A 23,907-nucleotide genomic window follows, 5' to 3' on the forward strand; every position below is an offset into this window, starting at 1 on the left:
CTGCCTGGAATTTGTGAATATTAAAGCACCACCTACATGCACTGTCACCTATATCCACTGGCCCTGAAAAAATGGATAGAAAATCCTCATCCAGTGTAGTGCAATAAATTCCATGCATTTGTACATATCATTTGTCTGTATGGTTCTTAACTGCTTCATTTTGCTGGGGGTGGTCTTTAATATAATACAAGTTATTGCTTATTATTTCTTGTGCCATTGTTTCCATGGAAATGGAATATATAGGATTAAAAAAAAGGAAACATTGCCAGCTTAGTCAATAACTGCCAGATTTTGCTTGGCAATGGCATAAACTTCATTTCAACTACTAAATCTAGACAGCCTTTTTTTTGTTGTTGTTCTGTTTTTTGGCAAATGACCATCAATTTATTATGTAATACTGGTTAAATAACCAAATATGTGCTAACGTTAGAAGAGCAGGACAGCACTCATTCAGTGTACTGAACCTACTCCCTATGCACATTTGGTGTAACTTCAGAAATCCCAAAGATGTGTCCACACAAACAGAGGAAAACATGAATAAGAGGTCCCCAGTCTTGTAGACTGTACCTAGATATTTGCTTGTATGCCACAATAAATCTGACAGTACACTGAATGCTCATAAAAAAGAGACAGTAAGTGAAAACCCACCTAGTGCCTCCTCTGTGGCAGAGACAAATGTGTTAACTATGCTTGTATGAATTATGCAGATACAGTGCTCCCAATGTTTCAAAAGCTACAAAAAATCTAATTCTGTGTGCACTGCATTATGAAATCTTACATTCAGCTTAAAAGCACATTGCACGTTTATAATAATATTTCATGATCTTTATTATTTTTAAAGCATCTCAAAAGTTGGGTTCTATACAATGGCTGAATACTGAGCAATCATTTGTTTTCCTTCTAAACCCAACACTATGATTGCTTTGTGGAGGAAAAGAAGGGAATTCCTCAGCACTGTTTCATTGTAATGTTTCATTTTAAATGGTATGTGGGTAGTCGCAGCACTTGCAGCTATCATTGAACACTAAGCCAGCTGCACAACTGAACTGAAATGTGCGGTCTCCTACACATATGTAGAATTTTGTCTTGTCTTTGGGATCTGGATGGATTCCGTCGACTTTCCCAACACAAAATGCTGGATCTCCTGAATCCACTGGAGGAGTAACTGGAGGATCAACTGGAGGTTCAACTGGAGGGGTAACTGGAGGATCAATTGGAGGTTCAACTGGAGGAGTAACTGGAGGATCAACTGGAGGTTCAACTGGAGGGGTAACTGGAGGATCAACTGGAGGTTCAACTGGAGGGGTAACTGGAGGATCAACTGGAGGTTCAACTGGAGGATCAACTGATGGTGTAACTGGAGGATCAACTGGAGGTTTAACTGGAGGGCAGTCTGGCACAATAGTATCTGAAACAAAATCAAGCAATGCTTTAAAATGCAAACTTGTGCTAACAGATGTGTAATTATTTTTCTCTGTTCTCTTAAGGCAGGGTGAGCAAATGGAGTAGGAACACATGCATGCACACAAACAGGCACATAGCAGGCTAAATGTATCACTTCCAGTTTTTACTTACACATTTAGTTTTCATCCCGGTTTTTTTTTACTAATTAAATAATATGAGAGGTACTGGGGGTATTTAAATGCACAATGGTATTCCAAGTGATGCTTTAGAGAGATTTATTGTGGCAACAGAGCTCTCTTCTTTTACTCTTTTTTATTTGAATGCCAACAAAACATATTTATAAAATACATGTTCTAAATAACAAATAACAAATACATATTCTGACAGACAAAAAGAAATGAAAGACACATATTTTTACATAACATCTTACATACATTCCACTGAATCATGCTTCCACTCATTACCTTCCATTTTCCAGTTTCACTAAGAGACATACACATAACATCATCATTTCCTTGATCATTTCCATAAAGGATTATAGATTACATGTTTATGACCATCGTTTAATCTCATATAGAATAAGTATACTTTGTCTGAACTCACACATAAGCACTGAAGTTTACCTTTATTAACCATTTTGCTTAGAATCTATTTAAGTTTTTCTTAATACAATTCTTAAACCATTTGGATCATGTTTAAGCATTTAAATTGGAAGATAAAATAAAAAAAAAAAAAATTTTATTTATACCCCGCCCTTCCAAACGATCAAGGCGGCTTACAAGAGCACCAAGGTGCAAACATCATACAAGGTTAAAAACAGACAAAACCATAAACATAATAACAATCCTTAAAAACAATAAAAAGCCCCTTAGCCCAACCTCACGGCCACGAGAGAGGAGGGAGGCCCATAGGATATTTAGTCGGGGAATGCCTGATTAAATAGGAAGGTTTTAAGACCCTTCCTGAATTGGGCCAGGGTGGTAGATGAGCGGAGCTCGATGGGCAGCGTATTCCAGAGGGCTGGGGCAGCTGTGGAAAAGGATCTTCTGGCAGTAACAGCCAACCTGGCCCCAGGCACCTTCAGGAGTTGCTGCCCAGATGTTCTGAGGGTGCGAGGCGGAATGTACGGGGAGAGGCGGTCCTTCAGGAAACCTGGGCCCAAGCCATTTAGGGCTTTATAGGTAATAACCAACGCCTTATATTGAGCTCGGAAGCGGACGGGCAGCCAATGGAGATCTTTAAGCACAGGTGTTATATGGCTGGTCCTGGGGACACCAGTGACCAGCCGCGCTGCCATGTTCTGCACCATTTGCAGCTTCCGAGTTTGGTATAAGGGTTGCCCCATGTAGAGTACATTGCAGAAATCCAGTCTCGAAGTTACCAGAGCATGTACGATAGTTTCAAGGTCCCTCTGGGCCAGGTATGGGCGCAGCTGGCGAATCAGCCGGAGCTGATAACAGGTACTCCTGACCGTCGCATTCACCTGAGCAGTCAGGTGAAGGGACGAGTCAAGAAGCACCCCCAGACTGCGCACGGAGTCCTTCGCGGGGAGCGTGACCCCGTTCAGGACAGGTGGAACCACCGCCATTCCTGGACCAGGGGAACCTATCACCAGTACCTCCGTTTTCTCTGGATTAAGTTTGAGTCGGTTTTCCCTCATCCAGCCCATTACTGACTCTAGACAGGCCACGAGAGGAGAGACTCCATCCCCGGTCACTGCATCAGTCGGAGACATAGAGAAAATAATTTGGGTGTCATCAGCGTACTGATAACCCCGCGCCCCATGTCTCCGGATGATCTCTCCCAGCGGTTTCATGTAAATGTTAAATAGCATGGGAGACAGAATGGCTCCTTGAGGGACCCCGGTTTTAAGGGCCCGCTCGCTGGAGCACACGTCTCCCAGCTGCACCATCTGGGACCTCCCAGAGAGGTAGGAGCGGAACCACTGGAGCGCAGTGCCCCCGATTCCCACCTCAGCCAGGCGCCCCAGAAGGATACCATGGTCTATGGTATCGAAAGCCGCTGAGATGTCCAAGAGCACCAACAGGGACACGCTTCCCCCGTCAATGCTCAGACGGAGATCATCGACCAAGGCGACCATGGCCGTCTCAACCCCGTGACCCGCCCGGAAGCCAGTTTGAAATGGGTCCAGATAATCCGTTTCATCCAAGACCGCCTGAAGCTGGATCGCAACCGCCCTCTCGATCACCTTTCCCAAAAATGGTAGCAGCGAAACAGGCCGATAATTATTATGAACCAGGGGGTCAAGGGAGGGCTTTTTTAGGATCGGTCTTACTATGGCCAATTTAAGATCCGATGGAAATCGCCCATCCCTGAGAGATGTATTAATTATCCGGCGTAGCAAGGACGTTACCGCCGGTCCCCCTTGGGCCGCTAACCATGAGGGACAGGGATCGAGGGAGCAGGTCGTCTTCCGGACACTTCCGAGGATCTTGTCCACATCCTCGGTACTCACCAACTCAAACTGATCCAGTGTAAGATAGTCCACAGAGGCTCTGGACACTTCTACCCTAGGTTCTGCCAAAACGTCGGCGTTCAGACCTTCGCTTATACGAGAAGTTTTATCCACGAAAAAGTCGTTAAACAAGTCACAGCAGGCCTTAGAAGGTTCAAGGATCTGGTTCAGGGTGGGAGGGAGCTGAGTTAGCTCCCTGACCACCCTGAACAACTCTGCCGGACGCGACTCCGCGGACGCAATACGAGCACCATAGAATGAATTCTTTGTTGCTCGTATTGCCTCTCCATAGTCCTTTAATAGTCGGTCTAGGAGAGTCTTGTCGTCGAAGCAAAGGTGTTTCCGCCAACGGTACTCTAGCCGTCGCAGGACCCGCTTCCTGGCCCGGAGATCTTCCGTATACCAGGGCTTACGTTTGGAAGCGGGCCTGAGAGGGCGCTTGGGAGCGATTCTGTGTATAGCCCCCGAAAGACCGGTATTCCAGATACCGGTAAGGGCATCAACAGAGTCGCCGTCATTCCCAACCGTGAGCCCCTCTAAGGCTTCTTGGAACCTCTCAGGTTCCATCAATTCCATCAGATTGATAAACTCAATCTACACATTTACTCTATATTTTTAACTGTAACGTCCAGTTTTACCCAATTCTGAAATGAGTCATCTAGTACAATTTGCCAGTCCTCTAAATATTGGTCTGGTAATTTATTTTGAAGATTTCTAATCAACCTATCCTTTTCAATTAACTTTATAATTTTCAGTAACCTTTCTTCTATTGGGGGGTGCATTTTGTTGTTTCCAATATCTAGCATAGACCATTTTTGCTGCCAAAAGCATATAAAATATTACTCTGCCATGCTTTTGTTCCAGTTGATTGTCTATCATATTTAATATAAACTTCAGGCTTAAGAGGCATATTTATCTGCAAAATTTCCTTCATGATCTGATATCTCAGCCCAATTTTTTTTGTTTGTCACAGGTCCACCAAATGTGGAATAATGTTCCTTTTTCTTTGGAACACTTCCAACACTTATTACTAGAACAGAGCTCTCTGACAGAGAAGACTAAATGTCTCACAAAACTACAGTTCTCAGGATTCCCTAGCATTGAGCCAGGACAGTTCAAACAGTCTCAAACTGGATTATTTCTGCAGTGTATTTTCAACCTAAAGCCTCTAATACAAAGTTGTTTGTACTGTAGTATTGATTTCCCATAATGAAATGACAGTTCTGCCAAACAACAACCAGAAAATACCATCATCAAAGAATTTTTGAAAAGGTGAAATGTATCATAGGCCCGGGACAGATGGGTCAAAAGCAGCGTGCCACTGCCGATCCTATAGTTCAGGAGCGTGCAGTAACTGCATGCTTCCGAACCCTAGTGTGTAACGACAGTGGCATCATGGCGGCAGTCCATCCACATGGGTGCCGCCATGATGACATAAGTGAAGTGTAGTGTACAGAAGTTGCTGTATGTCGCTTACGTCACCAGTGCGCCAATGGTGCATTCGTGACGTGTGTCTGGTGCCTTAAAAAGAGCCTGTTTTTTTTCCAGGTTCTTTTTACTGTGGAGGGACGCCACACAGTTTGCCTGCTGCGGCGTACCTCCAGAGTTAAAACAGATGCCTCCAGCCCACCGTTTTGGAGCGGTATGTACCATGCCATATTACAAGAGTTGGGCTATATTGCTTTCGAGCTGTCTAGCACCTTATTGTGTGCATCCTTACTGGTCTAGGGACACAGAAGGCATGGCAGAGCAGAGAGGTCAAACATCTATGACTTCATTCTCCCTCCACCCCCAGCCTACTATGTTTCCTTGCTTCTCTTGGAACACCTAACAAAGCAAAACAAAACAAAACAAAGGTAAGGATGGAATGATTAGAGTCTATATATCACATCCTGTCAAGCTGAGGCTGAACTATAGCAGGTGTATCTCTCTGGAAATATACCACATGTATTTCCCTGACAATAGGTCTACTATGAGTAACTTTAGTTATTTTGGTTTCAGTGGCTCTGCCCCAAGTATGTGCCAATAAGAGAACAAATCCACCAACAATTTGCTAACTTTTCGTGGCACCAAAAGTCTGCTGCATTGAAACAGTGTCATTCTGTTGAGTGGCTGTCTATTAAGGGAGGGGGGGCACTGAATTCAGCTGAAGACAGTCCAAGTAAAATCAATATTGGATGGTCCCTTCATTTTCCTAAATTATTTAAAATACAGCTTTCTGCTGTGCTCTCTTACCATTTGTTTCAAGCAATCTCTTCAGTTCATTTACCAAAGGGTATTTTCCTTGATTACAAAATGTCCCTAGGAAGTCATCCAAATCAATGGCCCAAACCATCGCACCTCCAAACTTGTTCTCTTTCACGTACTTTGCCTTAAAAATACAATTTTAAAGGTATTTTAGTTGAGATCTTCCCCTGATTTGTCAAATGTAAATGCATACAATATAGCATAGTTTCTGGAATACATGGCTAGCTGTCCAGTAGCATGGAATCGGCTATTTACTTGCTGTAGACCTCACGGTATCTCATCTGGGCTATCCATATGGTAAGAGCAAAAGATTATTTGATGTATTTGAGAATATCACAGCCAACATAGTCCCACCTTCAGCCTATCTGAAAGTGATGTGGAGGAGGTACTAAATATTTAAAAATGTAAGGGGCCATTGCAGGGAATGGTGGCTGAGATAGCAAAGGAGAGGGGTGGGGAAATTAGGCACACCCACTTCCACTGTCACACCCACACAATAAGCAGACCCACAAAGCACCCTAGAAAGTGACTGTCACATTGAACAGGGTGGCAAGTGACAAAAAGCATCAACTGTCAAGAAATAATATGAAATGGTACAGCACAAATGGTACAAATCACCTGTTTGGCAGAGCCTTTTCTCTCTCTTGGACAGCCTTCAACTGTTAATTGTTCACCTTCCATACTGTTATATTTACCTCCATTTTGGATCTTGTCTCTATTGATCCTGAGTATCTTACAAGAATACTTCTGTCACCCAGACATCAACCCCAAATTACTCATGTTATATTCCTGTATATTCAGAACAATACTAGTTTCTGGACCAGCTCTACCACCCAGAGAATAACCTGTTGTGAAGTGAAACAGAGCTGGGATTGGTTCCTAGGGCATATTTAAGTAGATTGTTTGCCATCAATTCCTGCTCCAGAGGGCCTTATTTCCTAGAAATGGACAAAGGGTTTGCAGATCATACACAGACGGGGTGAGGATGAGATTGCTCCTGTGTCTTTATCCTGTCCGTGACAGTGATCACATGAAAGCTTTTCATAACGTAGCGCTGATCCTGTCATTATCATGCCATTGAAGTGGCATTGCCTTAACATGAACTCCCATTAATGCAAAATGCCTGGCAATGCCACTTCCAGTGATGGGACAATGACAGGATCAGCGCAACATCATATGAAAGGCTTTCACATAATTGCTGTCATTCACACTTTCTGCATGTGATAATGTCCAGATAAGTGCAATGTCGTCAGAAAGTCCTTCCCGCAATCATGTGGGAAGCACGGGATGGGAACAGGACAATGACATCCCATCCCCTGTATGATAATCTCCAGAGACATGTGATCCAAGCAAACCCATATCAGATGCTACACAGTAGTGGAAATAAGAGTATTAATGATAGAAATAAAAAGGTAAGCTTTAAAACTACAAGAGTCTTACTTTGTGTCTGAAGCTACAAATGTCATCATAAGTAACCCAAACATTATCTTTAAAGGCATATGGAACTTTCTGGGCATCCAGCCATCGCACTTCCGCATCCTTTATGAAATCGCAAACCTATCAAAAAAGACATGACTACTAGAGTCAAGATGTAGCTTGAAACAAATGAGCACTAATCTTATGTTTCTCAGTTTATGAATTTATTAAAGACCATGACAACTAATCCCATCCCCTAATTTTTGCACTATCCAGGCAGATGAAATTTTCCACAAAGTTCAAAAGTTCACACACCTCTGTGTCACTTTTTTGGCCCTGACAAAGATATTACACAACTTTGAATATTGTTGCAATAGCAGAGAAGGAATATAATATGGTTCAAATTCTGACTCATCATCATGAGATGCACAGAAGGATATGTTTTCTATCACAAGCCAGCACTTTGTAGCATTATATTGTTGGGGGGGGGGGGGGAGTGGGAGTCCCAAGCATTTTACTTTTGAACCATGGTATAACAACTGTAACTAAACTTTGACCAATAACTGTAACTATTTACTTTTAAAACTTTCCAAGCTCTCTGATGGACATATGATATTTTCCATTTAACACATCATATTCTCAACTTTCAGGCTTTCATGTGTTTTTAAGTCATCTCCAGTTTATTGTGGCCCTTCCATAAGGCTTTCTTGGAAATATTTATTCAGGGGAGGTTTGACATTTCCTCTCTATTTAGGCTGAGAGATTATGAGTTGCCCAAGATCATCTAGTGGTTTCCATGGCTAAGCAAGAATTTGAACCATGGTCTCCTGGAGTCCTAGTCTAACACTCAAATTGCTATGCCACACTGGTTCATAGACTTCATATAGTCATACCTCAAAGTAAGCCCAGTATCCAGCCTCTTCTGTATATGGGCCAGCTGGGCCAGCCCCAGAGACTGAAGTACAGAGTCCTGCCTCACCACTACTCCAAAGCCCAAAGGAGCGCCCATAGGTGGGGAACCCCATGAGCAGTTTCTCAGCAGGAGTGCCTTGGTCCCTCCAGTACTCCATAGCATATTTCTGTCAAAACACAGCAGAAGATGTTTGAAATATATTCTCAGCCTTTTAAAAAGTGTAAGGAAAATAAGGAAAAGGAGGGCTATTAGACTCTTTACTCACACAGTTGAAAATGTCAACATCACACCACTCAGGGCCTGCATATAGTGGACTATTGCATCCGGTGGTAGAGTCCCAGTCACCATGGAAGTCATATGTCATTACACTGATGAAATCCAACAGTCTGATGCAAATCACGAAAAATCAGTTAGGAAGCAATGGCTCATCAGACACTGAATCCAACTACCTCATTTATTGTCTGATTGTAGAAAAGTAAACTAAATTGCTACCAATGAGATATGGTTTCACTTTATACTTACTCCATCTGAGGGCATATCTACACAAGCCAAAAAAACCCCAAAAAACCAGTTTCACTTAGTTTTCACTGCAAGCTGTCCAAATGACGTATGGGATGATTGGGCCCAAATCTGGGCCTTTTAATTACATCTGGGCTTAAATCCAGAGGAAACAATGTGGGGATTTATCTTGGTTTTGAGTGGAAAATCTGGATCGTTGTGTGTGGTGTAGACTGCAGTCCATAAAGACATCAGTATGGGGCCAAAAGGGAAGTTCAGAAATACATACATTTGAATGCATGGAGTGAAGGGGAAAAACCCATAGCAGCTATGGCTGTGTGGCCTCACATACTGTGATTTATTGGACCAGAGTAAGTTTGAAAGTGAGAACTGTGTGTGTTCAATGCTCCTGAACTTGCCTCAGTGTGGGATAATCAGGAAGATAAGCACATGGTCACTGAGGATTGGAGTAACCCAAAGGTAAACTGGATTTTCCAGTTAGTGAAGATATCCCCTGAATCTTAACATGCTGACTGGCCTCTGACTTTGTAGATTTTACAATGAGGATGTGAAAACACATGGGTCTTCAGGCTCTGTCAGACTTCAACTTATATTCATCCCAGTCAGTATAGGCAGTGTTGGAGGATCATGGGACCTAGAGTCCAAAAATGTCTGAAGAACCAAATGTTGCCCACTCCTGGCTGAAAGATGCAGTTCAACACTAGCATCAGATGTAAGTATGCATAGGACTGCAGCATGCCAACCCATTCTAGTGTTGTCTTGGAGGAAGCCGATTATCTGGACCCATTTCAAACTGGCTTTACGGCAGGATACAAAGTTGAGATTGCCTTGGTTGTCTTAGCTGATGATCTCCATCTGGGCATCAACAGGGAAAGTGTGACCCTGTTGGTGCTCTTGAACATCTCAGCAGCTTTCGATACCATTGACCACGGTATCCTTCTGGAACCCCTCGGGGAGTTGGAAATTGGAGGCACCGCACTCCAGTGGCTCCATTCCTACCTCTCAGGCAAAGTCCAGATAGTGATGCTGGGGGACAGCTGCTCTTCTAAAAGAGAGCTGACATCTGGCATCTTTCAGGGTGCCATTCTGTCCCGCATGCTGTTTAACATTTACATGAAGCCGCTGGGAGAGATCATCCGGAGACATGGAGCGTGGTGTTATCAATACGCTGATGACACCCAACATGGTTCTCTCTCTCTCTGACTGTTGCAGTGACTAAGGATGGCATCTCTCCTCTGGATGCCTGCCTTGGGTCGGTAATGGGCTGGATGAGGGAAAACAAACTCAAATTGAATCCAGAGAAAATGGAGGTACTTACAATAGGTACCTTAAGTCCGGGGAAGAAGATTTGTCAATCAGTCCTGGATGGGGTCACACTTCCCCTAAAGGATGGAGTTTGCAGCTTGGGAGTACTCCTGGACTCGTCCCTACTGTTATCATCTCTAGTGGATGCAACGGCCAGGAGTCCTTTGTACCAACTTCGGTTGATACACCAGCTGCACCTCTACCTGGACCAAAGGGACCTTAAAGCAGTGGTGCATGCACTGGTAATCTCTTGTCTTGATTTCTGTAATGAGCTCTACATGGGGCTAGCCTTGTATCAAGTTTGGAAGCTCCAATTGGTTCAAAATGTGGCAGCTAGATTGGTCACTGGTTCTTCCAGGTCTGACCACATAACCCCAGTTTTGAAGTCTCTCCACTGGCTGCCTATTAGCTTCTGGGTGCAGTACAAGTTGTTGGTTATTACCTTTAAAGCCCTACATGGCTTGGGCCTGAGTTACTTGCGCGAACGCCTCTCCCTACATAATCTGCCCCACACTCTCAGAACAACTGGGAAGAATCTGCTAGAATATCAATCAACCAGACTTGTATTGACTTCTCAAAGAGCTTTTACTGTAGCTGCTCCAAGTCTTCCAGAAGAGATCCGCCTTATTACTTCCTTGGAGGCATTTAAGAAGGCACTTAAGACAGATCTCTTCCGGCGAGCTTACCCACCTGACCTTGTGTAGAAGATATCGCTCCACTACTCTGACCATTGCATAATTTTATTCCTATTGTTATTTGACAATGAGTTAATTTTCAATGGTATTATTATTGTTATTGTATTTTATTGATGTGTTTTCTATGTGTTTTTATTGGTTTGTAATGCCACCTTGATCCATCTGGGAGAGGCGGGAAAATATAAATAAAATTATTATTATTATTATTATTATTATTATTATTCTTTTTATTTGAAAATCTACCAATTTCCAATGCACATTCCTACAATGTATTGAATAAAATTAGGAAATATTGAATTTCTCTGATGCCTTTTCCCCATCGAAATATCCATCCCAGAACAAAATGTTTAGGACTGTAAGGGGCTATTTGATTCCAAGCATCAAATTCATAAAAATGCGTACCTGGAAATCCCTTACTCCAAGGGTCTTTTTTAGAGACAAAGGGTGGTTTTAAATACTTTTTCAAGTAAATAACTTTTTCATGTTTAGCAAATTATTATTTTAAATACTTTCTGTATTCATAAGGATATAAATGTCTCAGAATTTTGCTGAACCAGAGAGAGGCCATGCATTCTCTATACAATTATTGTTAAAAGTCACAGTAAATTTGACCAATAGTGATGGAGAATTCTACTTACTGCCCTATCTTAGCAATTTCATATCCAGCATTAATAGTTTCTATGCCAGCAGACACTGCAGCTGTGACCAGTAGTCTGGGCTGTCCACCTTCTTTTATAAAGGCATCTCTCATTTCCTACAAAGTAAAATAAAAATGGTGAATAACACTCTTTCAAATATTAAATGGATTAATCAATATGCCAACTGGTCAATTACTAATTGTTAATTTAAAATATTTAATTTATTTATTTTTCATAAGCACACCCCCTTTGTTCCAAAAAACTGAATTCAAGGTGGGCTACATGTTCTTAGTAAATCATAAATATATGCAGATATGTAAACTCATGATATCAAACAGTGTTTGCAAAAACAATAACTATAGAAGAACAACGTTAACATAACAAGCCAAAGAAAAATTAACCAACAAATGATTCATAAAACAGCAACAGTTTATAAGGGGCCACGGCATATCATTGCCACAGCCCTGATCTGATGATCAAAGGGGCAGTGTCATGCCGTCCCTTTAGGGCTGTCTGTTCCACCCCATAGTTCATTTCAGTTCCTGGGTAGATGGACAGCAAAATGCACATTTCTTCAGCCTTCTTACATAATGGGGCAGTGGCATCACTAGGGGGTGCGGGGTGTGTGGACCGCACCATGTGACACCCTAAGGGGGGGGGGGGTGACACCACTGCTCCTCAAACATCAGCCTTTGGGCAGAAACAGGCTGTGGCATTTGCCTGCTTCCCTTTAAAATGTTTTAAGAAATGGTGGGAGTGGGGTTAGATCAGTGGGAGGAGGAAGGAGAGACTCCAGTATTTTCTTTAATTAAAATTTCACATTTCAAAATTTGTAATTTTTTAAAATATATATATTTAATTTATTTTTTTAAAATTCTTTTAAAGTTTTCTTTAAAAACATCACATTTTACCAATGTGAATGTTTTTAAAGTGTTGGTTATTACCTTTAAAGGCCTACGTGGCTTGGGCTCAAGTTACTTGAGGGAACGCCTCTCCCTACAAAATCCACCTCGCACCCTCAGGACAACAGGGAAGAATCTGTTAGACTACCCAAAGGTCAGACTAACAGTTACTTCCAAAAGAGCATATACTGCTATGGCCCCCAGGTTATGGAACAATCTGCCGGAGGAGATCCGTCTCATCACGACCCTAGATGCCTTTAAGAAGGCACTAAAGACGGATCTCTTCCAGCGGGCATAACCACCTGACCTTCTATAAAGAACTTTAGGAAACCCCACTTCCAGTCATAACAGCATAACTGCCCGCTGCCCTGTGATTACTGAAATTGAAATTTTTATACTTTGTGCTGTTTTTATGATATGTATTTTACACACGATTGCCTGTATGGAGATTTTTGGTTGTAATCCCACTTTGATCTGTTGGGAGAAGCAGGAAAATACAAATAAACTTATTATTATTATTATTATTATTATTATTATTATTATTAAATCTTCACTATGTATATATAAATACATTTAGGTTGCGCATATGATATTGTAATTTGAAAGTATAATTTTAATTTTGCTAGTTGTTTGTGTCACAATTATTAGCATTACATTCAGTGATCAATGGGAATTACATTGCAAGTAACATTAGTACAAAAAACATTACTAAGGATTCTGTATGGTGTGGTATGCAAGGAGGTCAATGGTAGGGTGACACCATGAGTGACATCAACTTTAGTGATGCCACTGTAATAGGATACATGGATAAAAGCACTTTTTCCTGCTCCTCTGTATTCATGCAAAAAAATATATATAGAAACATAAACTGGTAAAATAGCCATAAAAATATCTGCAGATGGTAAAAGTGGATAAGATAAATAGCTTACATAAAGTAGATTGTGTACTCAGTTATTACCTGAATCAATGTAGTAAATCGAGCTTTGTCCTCAGGGGGACTTCCTCTAGAGCCTGGGTACTCAAAGTCTAGGTCAATCCCATCAAATTTAAATTTACGGAGGTACGCAATCACTGAATTGATGAAGGTCTCACGGTTTTGGGGTGTGGAGACCATAATGGTGAACCTATGGAGAAATTCACTCTTAAATATGTTTCTACTGCCAGTATACACAGCTGCACACTTTAGGACACATTCAAGCCAAGACTAAATCTCATACTTTAGTGGGAGAACGGAACATTTTAAAATAATTTGGACTAGAAAGTGCTTCATTTTGCCTGGACCATACCTTTTGAGATTGTTTGCTTTAAATGCTTAATAATGCTGTATGTTCACATTCTACGTAAGTGAGGTCCTTTCCAAAAATCCTTTCTTTTTTTTTTACATCATCCCTGGTTTTTGGTGTTATATTGTATTAGCCTATTTTTACTGCATTTAGCCAAAAGTGGTTACATTTTAGGATTTGCTGTAAAAAATAATCCATATTAATCCAAAGGGAATTAAAAATTAACAACTGAGAATTTTTAAAATCACCCACAAGATATGTACAGTCAGCCAGTCCTTGGCTACAATAAATAATGTTACCATATAAATTCTGTAAGGTTGAGTATCTCCCAGTTATTCCACCGTTGTATTAATTACACTAATGCATTAACTACTGTCAGTGTTAAGAAGTCTTCAAGACCCATTCATGCAAACTGTTACAATTATAGGTACTACTTTACAGCTTTAGTGCTTGGGGGGGGGGGGGGTGATTTATTTGTACATTCCTGCATGGCAGGGGATTGGACTATACAGCATGTTTTGTCTTTTCCAACTTTATGATTCTGTCTGTCATAGTTACCAAATCCAATTACTCTGCTCACTTCCGAAGTGATTGCACTTCCAACGATGTGGTTTCACATCATAAAGAGACTGTTTTATCAGACGCCATTGATTTCTATGGGAGCCCCTTGTGAAGTGCTTCAGCAGTGTTTCTGAAGTCACCCCTCATTTTGGTAAAAACGGGAAAGAAGTGACTTCAGAGAATTCGCTTCCAGGCTCCCTTCGATTGCATTGCGAATTGGTCTGGTGTGGAAAAGCACTCCGATGCCACCCCCCTTGGTCCCTGCGTCCTGCTCCATCATCCCCCTCCTCCTCCTTCATGCCATCTCCTCTCTGCCAACTAGCTGATCCCATCATCCCCTGCGTCCCCTGCGTCCTCTTAGACCCTGATCTGCTCCACTCCTTCACCCTGACATCTAACCCATCATCCCCTGACTGCTCCTGCATCCCCATCTCACCCCCTCTCCACCTAACCCATCATCCCTTGACTGTTCCTGCATCCCCATCTCATCCCCTCTCCACCTAACCCATCATCCCCTGACTGCTCCTGCATCCCTATCTCACCCCCTCTCCACCTAACCCATCATCCCGACTGCTCCTGCATCCCCAACTCGCCCCCTCTCCACCTAACCCATCATCCTCTGACTGCTCCTGCATCCCCATCTCGCCCCCTCTCCACCTAACCCATCATCCCCTGACTGCTCCTGCATCCCCATCTCGCCCCCTCTGCCACCTAACCCAGCATCCCTGCTGCTCCTGCATCCTGATCCTGGCCCTAGGGACCCCCAGCGAGCTATCCCATCATGCCCTGACTGCTTCTTCACCCCGATGAAGGATGACAGCTAAGGAGGGGGCAGGGAAGGAGGACAGCGTCCAGAGCCCCACTGAGCATGTGCAAGGGGGCCAATTTGAATCGATGACCCATCAAAGTATGCTCTGGTGTGGTAATACAATGTTCACTCACTCCCCTTTGCTTGAATCCGCATCACGTGACTTGCTTGGAATCAAACTGACTTCTCTTCTCCCTCACTTCGGAAGTACAACAGCAAGGTAACAAGGTGTGGTAAAACATCACGTTTTAACGTGAATTCGCATTGCTAGAGAGGAGTGACTCTGGATCTGGTGTGGAAAAACATCATGCTTTGCATTGCTAGAACAGGAGTGACTGCGGATCTGAGCTGCAACCCCCCCCACCCATCATGTGTGATATGGTCCTCTGAATCCAAACCCAATCTAGTTACCAAATTATTCTCACCATCAATGAAACTAGCATAAAACGAATAAGGGGCAAACTCACAATTCAGTGCCAAAGTTCCATCCACCAATTGACAGCAATGTAACCAGTTTGGGATTGCTGTGAGAAAACAGGACAAACAGCACAATTACAATTCCCTGAAAGTAGAGGTGTGCACCAACCACAAGATCTGGACCAGTCCCAATCTGACATTTCAGAAAGCAGACAAATTCAGCTCAGGCTGATTTGAGGAATCTTCAATTTGACATGGATTCTCAATTTGAGCTAAAATTCATAGCCTGTCTATCCCCCACTGAATATCACTAGAAAACAAAATAACTTTTCCAAGCTCCTTAAGCTTTTTCACTCTCCATGATTATATAGTGCTATGATCCCACTTCAGCTGCCATTGCTACACTATGGAATCAAGGACATGCAGTTGAGAGACAGACATTTCAAATTCTCAACCAGAGAGCTCTAATTTCTCACCAAAGCCCAGGATTTTATAAGATGTACACATGGCAGTCTGACAAGAGCACTTATGGAGGACATTAGGAGATACCATAGTCCCTTGAAATAGATTTGTTTCTATAAAATATTAAACTAATTTATAACTCCTTAAATTATTTAAAAAGGGAACTGCCAGTCATTTTTATATTTTACTCAAGATTGGAAGAATTCTGCAAATATAGCGTAGTTTCCGCTTCTAAGGGAACAGAAACATCAGATTACAGATTAGTACTTTCATAGATTTTTGTAGAAAGTAGCATTTTCCATTTGGAGGATTTTTTTTTTAAAGGATGTGCTTATTCTTCCCACCACCAACCCATGTTCCTTGTGGCTTATGGTTCCAGATAATGGTAGATTTACATTACAAATCTACAAAGCTTTAGAACTATAGGTGTAGTGGATCGTGTGATAGTGAAGCCCACCGAATGAGATATATATGAAGCAGATAAAGGAATGTGGAAGCTACTGTAGGTTTGCCTGGTATCAAGAACAGTGATTGATGTCCTTTGGGGAAAATGTTCCCTATTGTTAGAGGATGGAGCTGTCAATCTCCCAACCCCACTCTCTCCCTTGTCCTTTTCCTCCATCCTCAGCATTTTCACACAAACAAAACTAATGATCGCAATTTTCAGTTTATTTTTAGTGATATTGTTAGGCAACATGGATGCTATTGTTTGCAGAGAGCTGAAAAATAAATGCAATTATCAATCAATATTGTTTCTTGAAACAATGTGTCTGCCTTTTTGACATATAAAGTGCAAATGAGATTTGTATGAGATCTAGCATTGGACCTTACATAATATTAGAAACTGGGGTCACCAAATGAAGCTGCACAGTGGACGAATTAGGATAAGAAATGCAAGCTGAGGGATTTTGGGATCTGTAGTCCAAGACAGCAATTTTTCCAGGTTCCACTGTGGAAACAGGATACTGGACTAGATAGTGTCAGACATCTATTCTTTGCCTGATCCAGCTGGACTCATCTTACATTTTCATACTGACAGACAGACAGACATAAAAAGTTCATTCAATGGTTAATAGAGGCAAAATGCTACTAGACACAGAGCACTTTTATAAGTGGACTTTGAATAAGTTCCACTTACACAATTTAATAATTCTTACCTCTTTTTCAGTGCTTGGAATGGAACAAAGAGCTCTTCATCATTCCATTCATAAGGTGCTATCTGATTGTTTTTCATAGTAACAAAGGCATAAGCCAAATGTGTGCAAAGATGTGGATCAATATTTTCTGGAAAATACTGGGCAGGAGGTGGCCTATATTGAGACCAGTTAGTGAAATAGCACAGAAGTTTATAAGCAGAGCCTGGATGGAAGAGAAAACCAAAGTTAATTTAACTTAAGAAATTTAAGAATCCTGGCTCTTTTTGTGCCTGTCTCCAAAATTGCTAATACTAGTTACACAGAGTATAAGCTCACCTGTCTTGAGCAAGAGTGCATGTAACAATCCATGCACATTTATCATTACTGTGAGTTGATTGGTGATAAAGACATTAAAATTAAAGATTTGCTACACCTTGGCTCAGTCATCAATCAAAATGGAAACTGCAATCAAGAATTCTGGTTAAGAGTTGGAATGGCACTAATGAAAGAACTAGACAATATCTCCAAGTGTAAAGATGCATCACTAAACACCAAAGTCAGGATCATCCACCATGATATTTCCAATTTCTGTGTATAGATGTGAAAGCTGGCTAATAAAGAAGCCAAGCCAGGGGTCGGGTGGGGAATCAACTTTTTTGAAATATGATATTGAAGAATAATTTTATGGGTACCATGAACTGAAAAAAAGGCAAATAAATGGGTCCTAGAACAAATCAAACCTGAATTCTCACTAGAATCAAAGATGACTAAATCCAGACAATCATATTTTAGACACTCTTTAGAAGTAAAAAGAGAGAGACTAACTGAAGGCTACCATTTTTCAGCAATATCTTGAGAAGCATGAGCCACTGGAAAATAAAATAATGTTGAGGAAAATTGAAGGCAGTACGAAAAAACAAAAACCTCATTACAGATGGGCTTTTTAAAAACAAAACATTAAAATTACAATTCAACATTAAAATTAAAATATTAAAATTATTAAAATTACAACTAAAATTATTTTTAAAATTAATAAAACATTTTCTTTCTCCTGTCTCCAAGGCACAAGAAAGATACTTACCCAGCTGCAAGTGCAGCAAAATTGCCAGACCTAGCAAGAAAAGAACAGACTTAGAATAATTAAAAAAGCATATCTTGGAACCATAACAAACATTTCTTCAAAGATTAGTACTTTCTTCAGAGTTTAAATGGAGCTTAAATTTTATTTCTTGGACTTTACAACTCTTTGTCTCCCAGAACCCAAGTGGCCAGATGGAGGAGTGTCCTTGCTACATGAATATCCCTCCCATTACCATCTTAACTGAGAACAACATTTTGACAAAATGTAGGCCTGTGACTCTAACACTGTCATAATTTTCTTTTCCTTATATGATTTTGAACACCTTTGGCTGATGATGAGCCAGTGGAGCTTTGAAAATTTGTGACATGTATTTTGTTCATTTTGGTTGGTCTAATAAAGGTATCACTGTTTTGTGGATTTGGCATGGTACTGTACTTCACTCTATGGCCACCACAGCTATCTCTGTGTATAATTATGCCATAGTAATAGATAACAAGCATATACCAAACAGGGCATCCTGTCTAAGCTGATACCCCTGAATAAGCTTTCTACTAATAGATCTCTTAATGTTTAATGCACACTACAGAAGCAGAAAACAAAGAAACAACGCAGAAAACATCTCTAACTAGAAATGAGGCTGAGTGAAGCTGATGACCTGGAGGATGGCAGGTTCCTTATCCTTGAACTAAAGAGGTAGCTAAATTGTTTGAAGATATTCAAAGATATAGCCATGTTAATCTGTAGAATCAGTATGTAGAGATCTTGTAGCACCTTTGGGACTAACTAAAGAAAGAAGTTAGCAGCGTGAGCTTTCATAGACTTAAGTCTACTTCCTGTTGCTGGAAGAATCCCTGAGGTACAGCTGGTCTTTCTGGATTTCTGATGCAGCACTGCCTGGTAAAAATGTCAGTTTGCTTCCATCATGCTCTGCACATATATTTGTAAACAAAATAAAGATTATTTTTTAAAAGTGTTTTCTCATTCAAAGCAAATGGAATCTTTTCCCCCCAGACTTGCTACCACTTGGAAAATATGTAACTAGTAACAATACTTTTCTGATTCCAAATGTAGCTATCAAATGTGGCCTGATCATAATGGAAATGGCTATCAACCTGAGTTGCCCATAACAGAAATGTTCAGTAATACTGTTATTAGTATCATGTATTATTGCAAAATTCATTAGGGAAAATGCAATCTATATTTCATTTTTGAGGGATGTTTCAATCTGCCTTCCGTAAATAAATAGTCAAGAAGACTAAAGATGCCAAAATTGCTCACCAGTCCATAGTAGCACCTTCCCCATTTTTCCTTTGTCTCTGAATGATCATCCAGATCAGAAGATGGGTGTAGCTTTATATTAAGGAAAAAACACCTGCTATCACTGTGGAACCCACACACCTGCAAAACACAGTATCCACCAGATGATATAATACCAAAATAACAAAAATCTCCTCCAGTCAAGGACAACAGCAGCTTGGACATCTGACTGTTTTTTTTTTTTTTCAAAAATCTCTAACCAAGGCTGAAAGAGTTACCATGTGTAGTTAGAGCAGTAGACCATGGCTGGCAAAATCCATGTTCAGGTCCATGGTAATTAGGAAGGGTGAATATGGGACAATCAAGATACTTCAAATTAACCTAGAAAACAGAATTTATGTGAGTTGAAACAAAGGGGAAGAGCCATGGTGATCATTGAGGAAAGGTTGAAGACACAGGTGATGAGTAGGAAACAACAAATAAAGCTGCAGCTGGGTGCTTTCACCTCCCACTGAATAGAAGAAATTATGGACTCTATAGGGGGAAATGTGTCTGCATTTCAGCCAAGTGCAACCCCACTTATTGTTTGCAATTACTTTCATGTAACAAACATACATTACAAGACAGTAAAGGACAGTAGCCAATATCCTGCATTGTCAGATGGAGTCATGATGATCAAGTTTCTTCATCATGCTACGGTTGCTGATATTGCCCCGTCAAAAACCTATGTCTCAAGCCACACAGCACCTTGACCAAAGGGTTTCTGATGCTCTGCATATTGGGGAACTGGGGAATTATAACCACCACCCCAGTAGAGTGACTTGTTAAGACAGGCTGAGACACACACACCTTAGGTCCTTGTCTCAATGCACTCTACAGTCAAAAGAGCACTGCAGTTATTATTTCCCAGCTCCCCAATCTTCAGCACGTTGGAAATCCTTCAGTCCTTCTGCTTGACTTATGAGGTAGGCTTTTGGGGGGCCCTTAGAATTCATGAATCTCAAAACTCATGTGATCATAAGTCTGACCTCATAAATATTGAATAGGATGCCAACCATTTTTTTAAATGGTATGGTACATAATGTCATTGTTTTCCACATTTATGTGTATTCAGTATATAATTTATTACAGTTTCTAGTCCAATGTTTGTGCTGAACCTTCATGCATTCCAGAATTGTGTCTGCTGTTTGCAATCAGATTTGAGCCAATAGATCAGGGATGGCCAAACTGTTTTGAACTGAAATTCTCATTATCTCTAACTAATGCACCTTTTTTTCCTGGGAAATGTTGTCTAACAACATATGGAGAACCACAGTTTCCCCTGCAGCAAATAATGCTCTACATGTCCAAAGGAGACTGGAAACAATATACAACACTAATATTAGAAGACCAGTGGAACCAGTGCCCAAGATTTAATGGAAAGATTCCTTTCATTTTGATATTTATTGATCTAAGAATACCATAACTCATATACAACTGCTTCTGCACTAGTAACATTACATGCCCTAATCATGCACAACATGAGAGGTGCCTTCACTTACTCATTTGTTAGTGTGATATATGCCTTCCTATATCAACAATGCCCCTCTGCATTCTACATTGAACAGTCTCTATGCCAGAGGATAAATGGACACAAATCTGACACAATGGTGTCCTCACCCCTTGTGTCACCTCATCCAGGGGGCCTTCGGGGGGTGGGCAGCCAAAAGGACACACTTGGCCCTCTCCTTTGCCATCACAGTAAGCCGGGAGGGCTTGATCAAGGGTCACCCCACTTCTGAAAAAGGAAATACCCAAAAACCAATTGCAGAGCACTTTCTGCACATTCTGTTAGATCTCCAAGTAGCAGTTCTTGAAGGGAAAAAAGTTTTAAAGAGAGATTTTGGAAAGAGAAACAGCTGAATTAGGATAAATCCACAAATTCCAGTTCATTAACACTGGTTTAAATAGTGTGTGCAAAGTGTGTGTGATTCTTTTTACGCCTGCTCTACAACAATATTTTACTGGTCCTGTCCCCACACCAAAACACTTTATAAAAAGACTTCTGTACTATATGTAAGTTTATCTGTTTATCTACCCTTGTATCCAAAATCTGTCCCCCACATTTGTTCTCATAATATCACCACTCCAACACTTTTTGCATTTCCATTTAAAATATGCAAATGATGGACTGCAGTTGAATGACAGGGAAATGGAAATGCCAGAAAAATAGTCAGCTCTTTGTTTCCACAGGGTTCCGTTCTGGAACCCCCCACACACACACACACACACACACAGATGTCAAATTCTACTGGACCCCAAGATCTACTGTACTAAATGGCAGTGCGACATGCACACAACCACGTTTCACAGCTGCGTGCATGTGCCACCACTGAGGAAAACGGGGCAGGGCCATCTGTGGATGCTCTAATCCCCAGAAGGCAAGTGTGCCAATACAGAGGGTTAGCTGTACCAGCAAGTAATACCAAACATTCAGCAGTTGTATGATTAAAATATATTGTAACGTATGTTAGTGGTTCAGATAATTGCCACATGTCATTTTTGTCTCTGAGTTTCTCAGGTTGGCTAACGGGAGCGGGTTATAGACCACTGCTTTGAGGCGGTCTGCCGCCGCCGCCGCTTGCTCCGTGCGGGAGCCGTAGCAGCTACACCGCGCAGCTCCCTCGCGGAGCAAAAAAGGAGCTCCAAAATGGAGCTCCTTCTTGCGGCGCCTCTATGACGTCGCGAAGCGCTGCTGGCGCATTCGCGATGTCATAGGCGCCGCGACATGTTCGGACGCTATGCGTCCGATACGTAAAGATGGCGCCGGCCGTGTGGAACGGCCGGCACCATATTGTACGGACAGAGTCCGTATTAGACCCAGGGGCGTCTAGAAGAGACGCCCCTTTTTTAAAATGGGACATCCTGCGGACGTCCCAAGTACCGGTGTGTAACCTGCCTTAGATGTAGTGTATTAACAAGTGCAATGACTCAGTCCTTCTCCAATATCCTTGTTCAACTTGGCATCTGTCTGCTGAATTAGCCTTGAACAAAGAGAAAGCATAGATAAAAGGGGAATAAACATTTGATCAATCTGAGCAAACTCTTAGAACATTGTGCCTGAGCCTTATTATGTCATCTGTCAAAGTTACCTTCAGAATGTGACAAATAGCCTAATCGACTGGTCTTGATTGGCCTTCATTTAACAACTAAAATAAGTCAAGGTTATTTACACTCACCTCATCAGCAATTTTGCTCTATTTGCTGTCTGCCAGACACACCCACAATTTGATTTTTTATTTAAAATGTAATCTGTCATTCATATAAGCAAATAAAGGTAGTCCCTTGGAATGAACATCTAGCCATAACCAACTGTAGAGGGCAGTGCTCATCTCCGTTACTAAGACAAAGAGCCAGAGTTGTCCAAAGACTACTCTGGTGGTCATGTGGCCAGCATAACTGCACCGAATGCTGTTACCTTCCCACCATTCCTTGAGATGTCAGATCAGAGAAGCTGCTCCACTTACTTACATGGAAGCAGGAAAATGCTGGCTGGTAGCAAAAGCCTAGTGGTCACAGCATGGCACAATATCCCCAGGAAACATGTTGGCTTTTGCAAGAGCATTTCACCTGAAATAGATTCTTCCTTCTGTCTGAAATATAAGCAGAACTTCATGTTAGTACACTCATCCCCCAAAGAAAGAGAGAGAAAATGGAGGGGGAGAAGTTGGCCCACTTACTTGCATGGAAGGAGGAAGATGCTGGCTAGTAGCAAAAGCCTAGTGGTCACAGCATGGCACAGCCTCCTCAGGGACTATGTTGGCTTTTGCAAGAGCATTTCACTTGGAATTGGTTCTTCCCTCTGTGTGAAGTATAAGCAGAACTTATACAGTTACAGTTACAGAGAGCATGTAACTCCCTTGTTAAAAGAGATCCACTGGCCACCGTATCTCTCCATATGAACCTGCAAGAGCCCCAAGATCTGCGGGAGAATGCTTTCTCTCAGTCCCTTCAAGACCTAGTGAGGAGGCGAGAGAGAGCCTTCTCAGGGGCTGCTCCCATCCTCTGGAATAAGAGGCTCAGCTGGATCGCTCCCTGTTGGCCTTTCGCCACCAAGGAAAAATGGTTTTATGCCTTTTTATGCTTTCTGTACATAAGGCATAGCAGGGTGGTTTTAGGAAGTAGGTGAGTTTTTAGTCCGTTTTTAACTTGTTTATATTTTATGTGATTTTATATTATATTTTATTATTGTGTATATTTTACATGATTTTATATATAGACGTTTAAATTGTTTGAATTGTTTGCGTCCCTCCAGGGAGAAAGGCGGGATATAAATGAAACAAATAAATTAAGTTACATAAATACTGGGAGAACAAGAGCTATAAGAACACAAACACAGTTCAGAGAA

The 23,907-nt window shown here is 41.5% G+C and overlaps 1 protein-coding gene across 1 annotated transcript; it reads right to left on the reverse strand.

Annotated features, from left to right (window-relative positions):
* Positions 1-977: 977 nt before the first annotated feature.
* On the reverse strand, positions 978-19,566 carry LOC149316017 (acidic mammalian chitinase-like). Its single transcript, XM_089518287.1, has 11 exons — positions 19,542-19,566; positions 18,264-18,293; positions 17,204-17,405; positions 15,635-15,691; positions 13,474-13,639; positions 11,614-11,729; positions 8,722-8,842; positions 8,437-8,622; positions 7,568-7,684; positions 6,116-6,251; positions 978-1,408 (listed from the first exon to the last, which is right to left on the reverse strand). Exons 1-11 carry the CDS (start codon positions 19,564-19,566, stop codon positions 978-980), a joined length of 1,587 nt encoding a protein of 528 aa, XP_089374413.1.
* Positions 19,567-23,907: the final 4,341 nt, after the last annotated feature.

The sequence above is a fragment of the Sceloporus occidentalis genome, unplaced genomic scaffold (genome assembly GCF_023333645.1).
Source record: "Sceloporus occidentalis isolate IW3139 unplaced genomic scaffold, rSceOcc1.0.p SCAF_3, whole genome shotgun sequence".
In the NCBI taxonomy this organism is placed as follows: domain Eukaryota; kingdom Metazoa; phylum Chordata; class Lepidosauria; order Squamata; family Phrynosomatidae; genus Sceloporus; species Sceloporus occidentalis.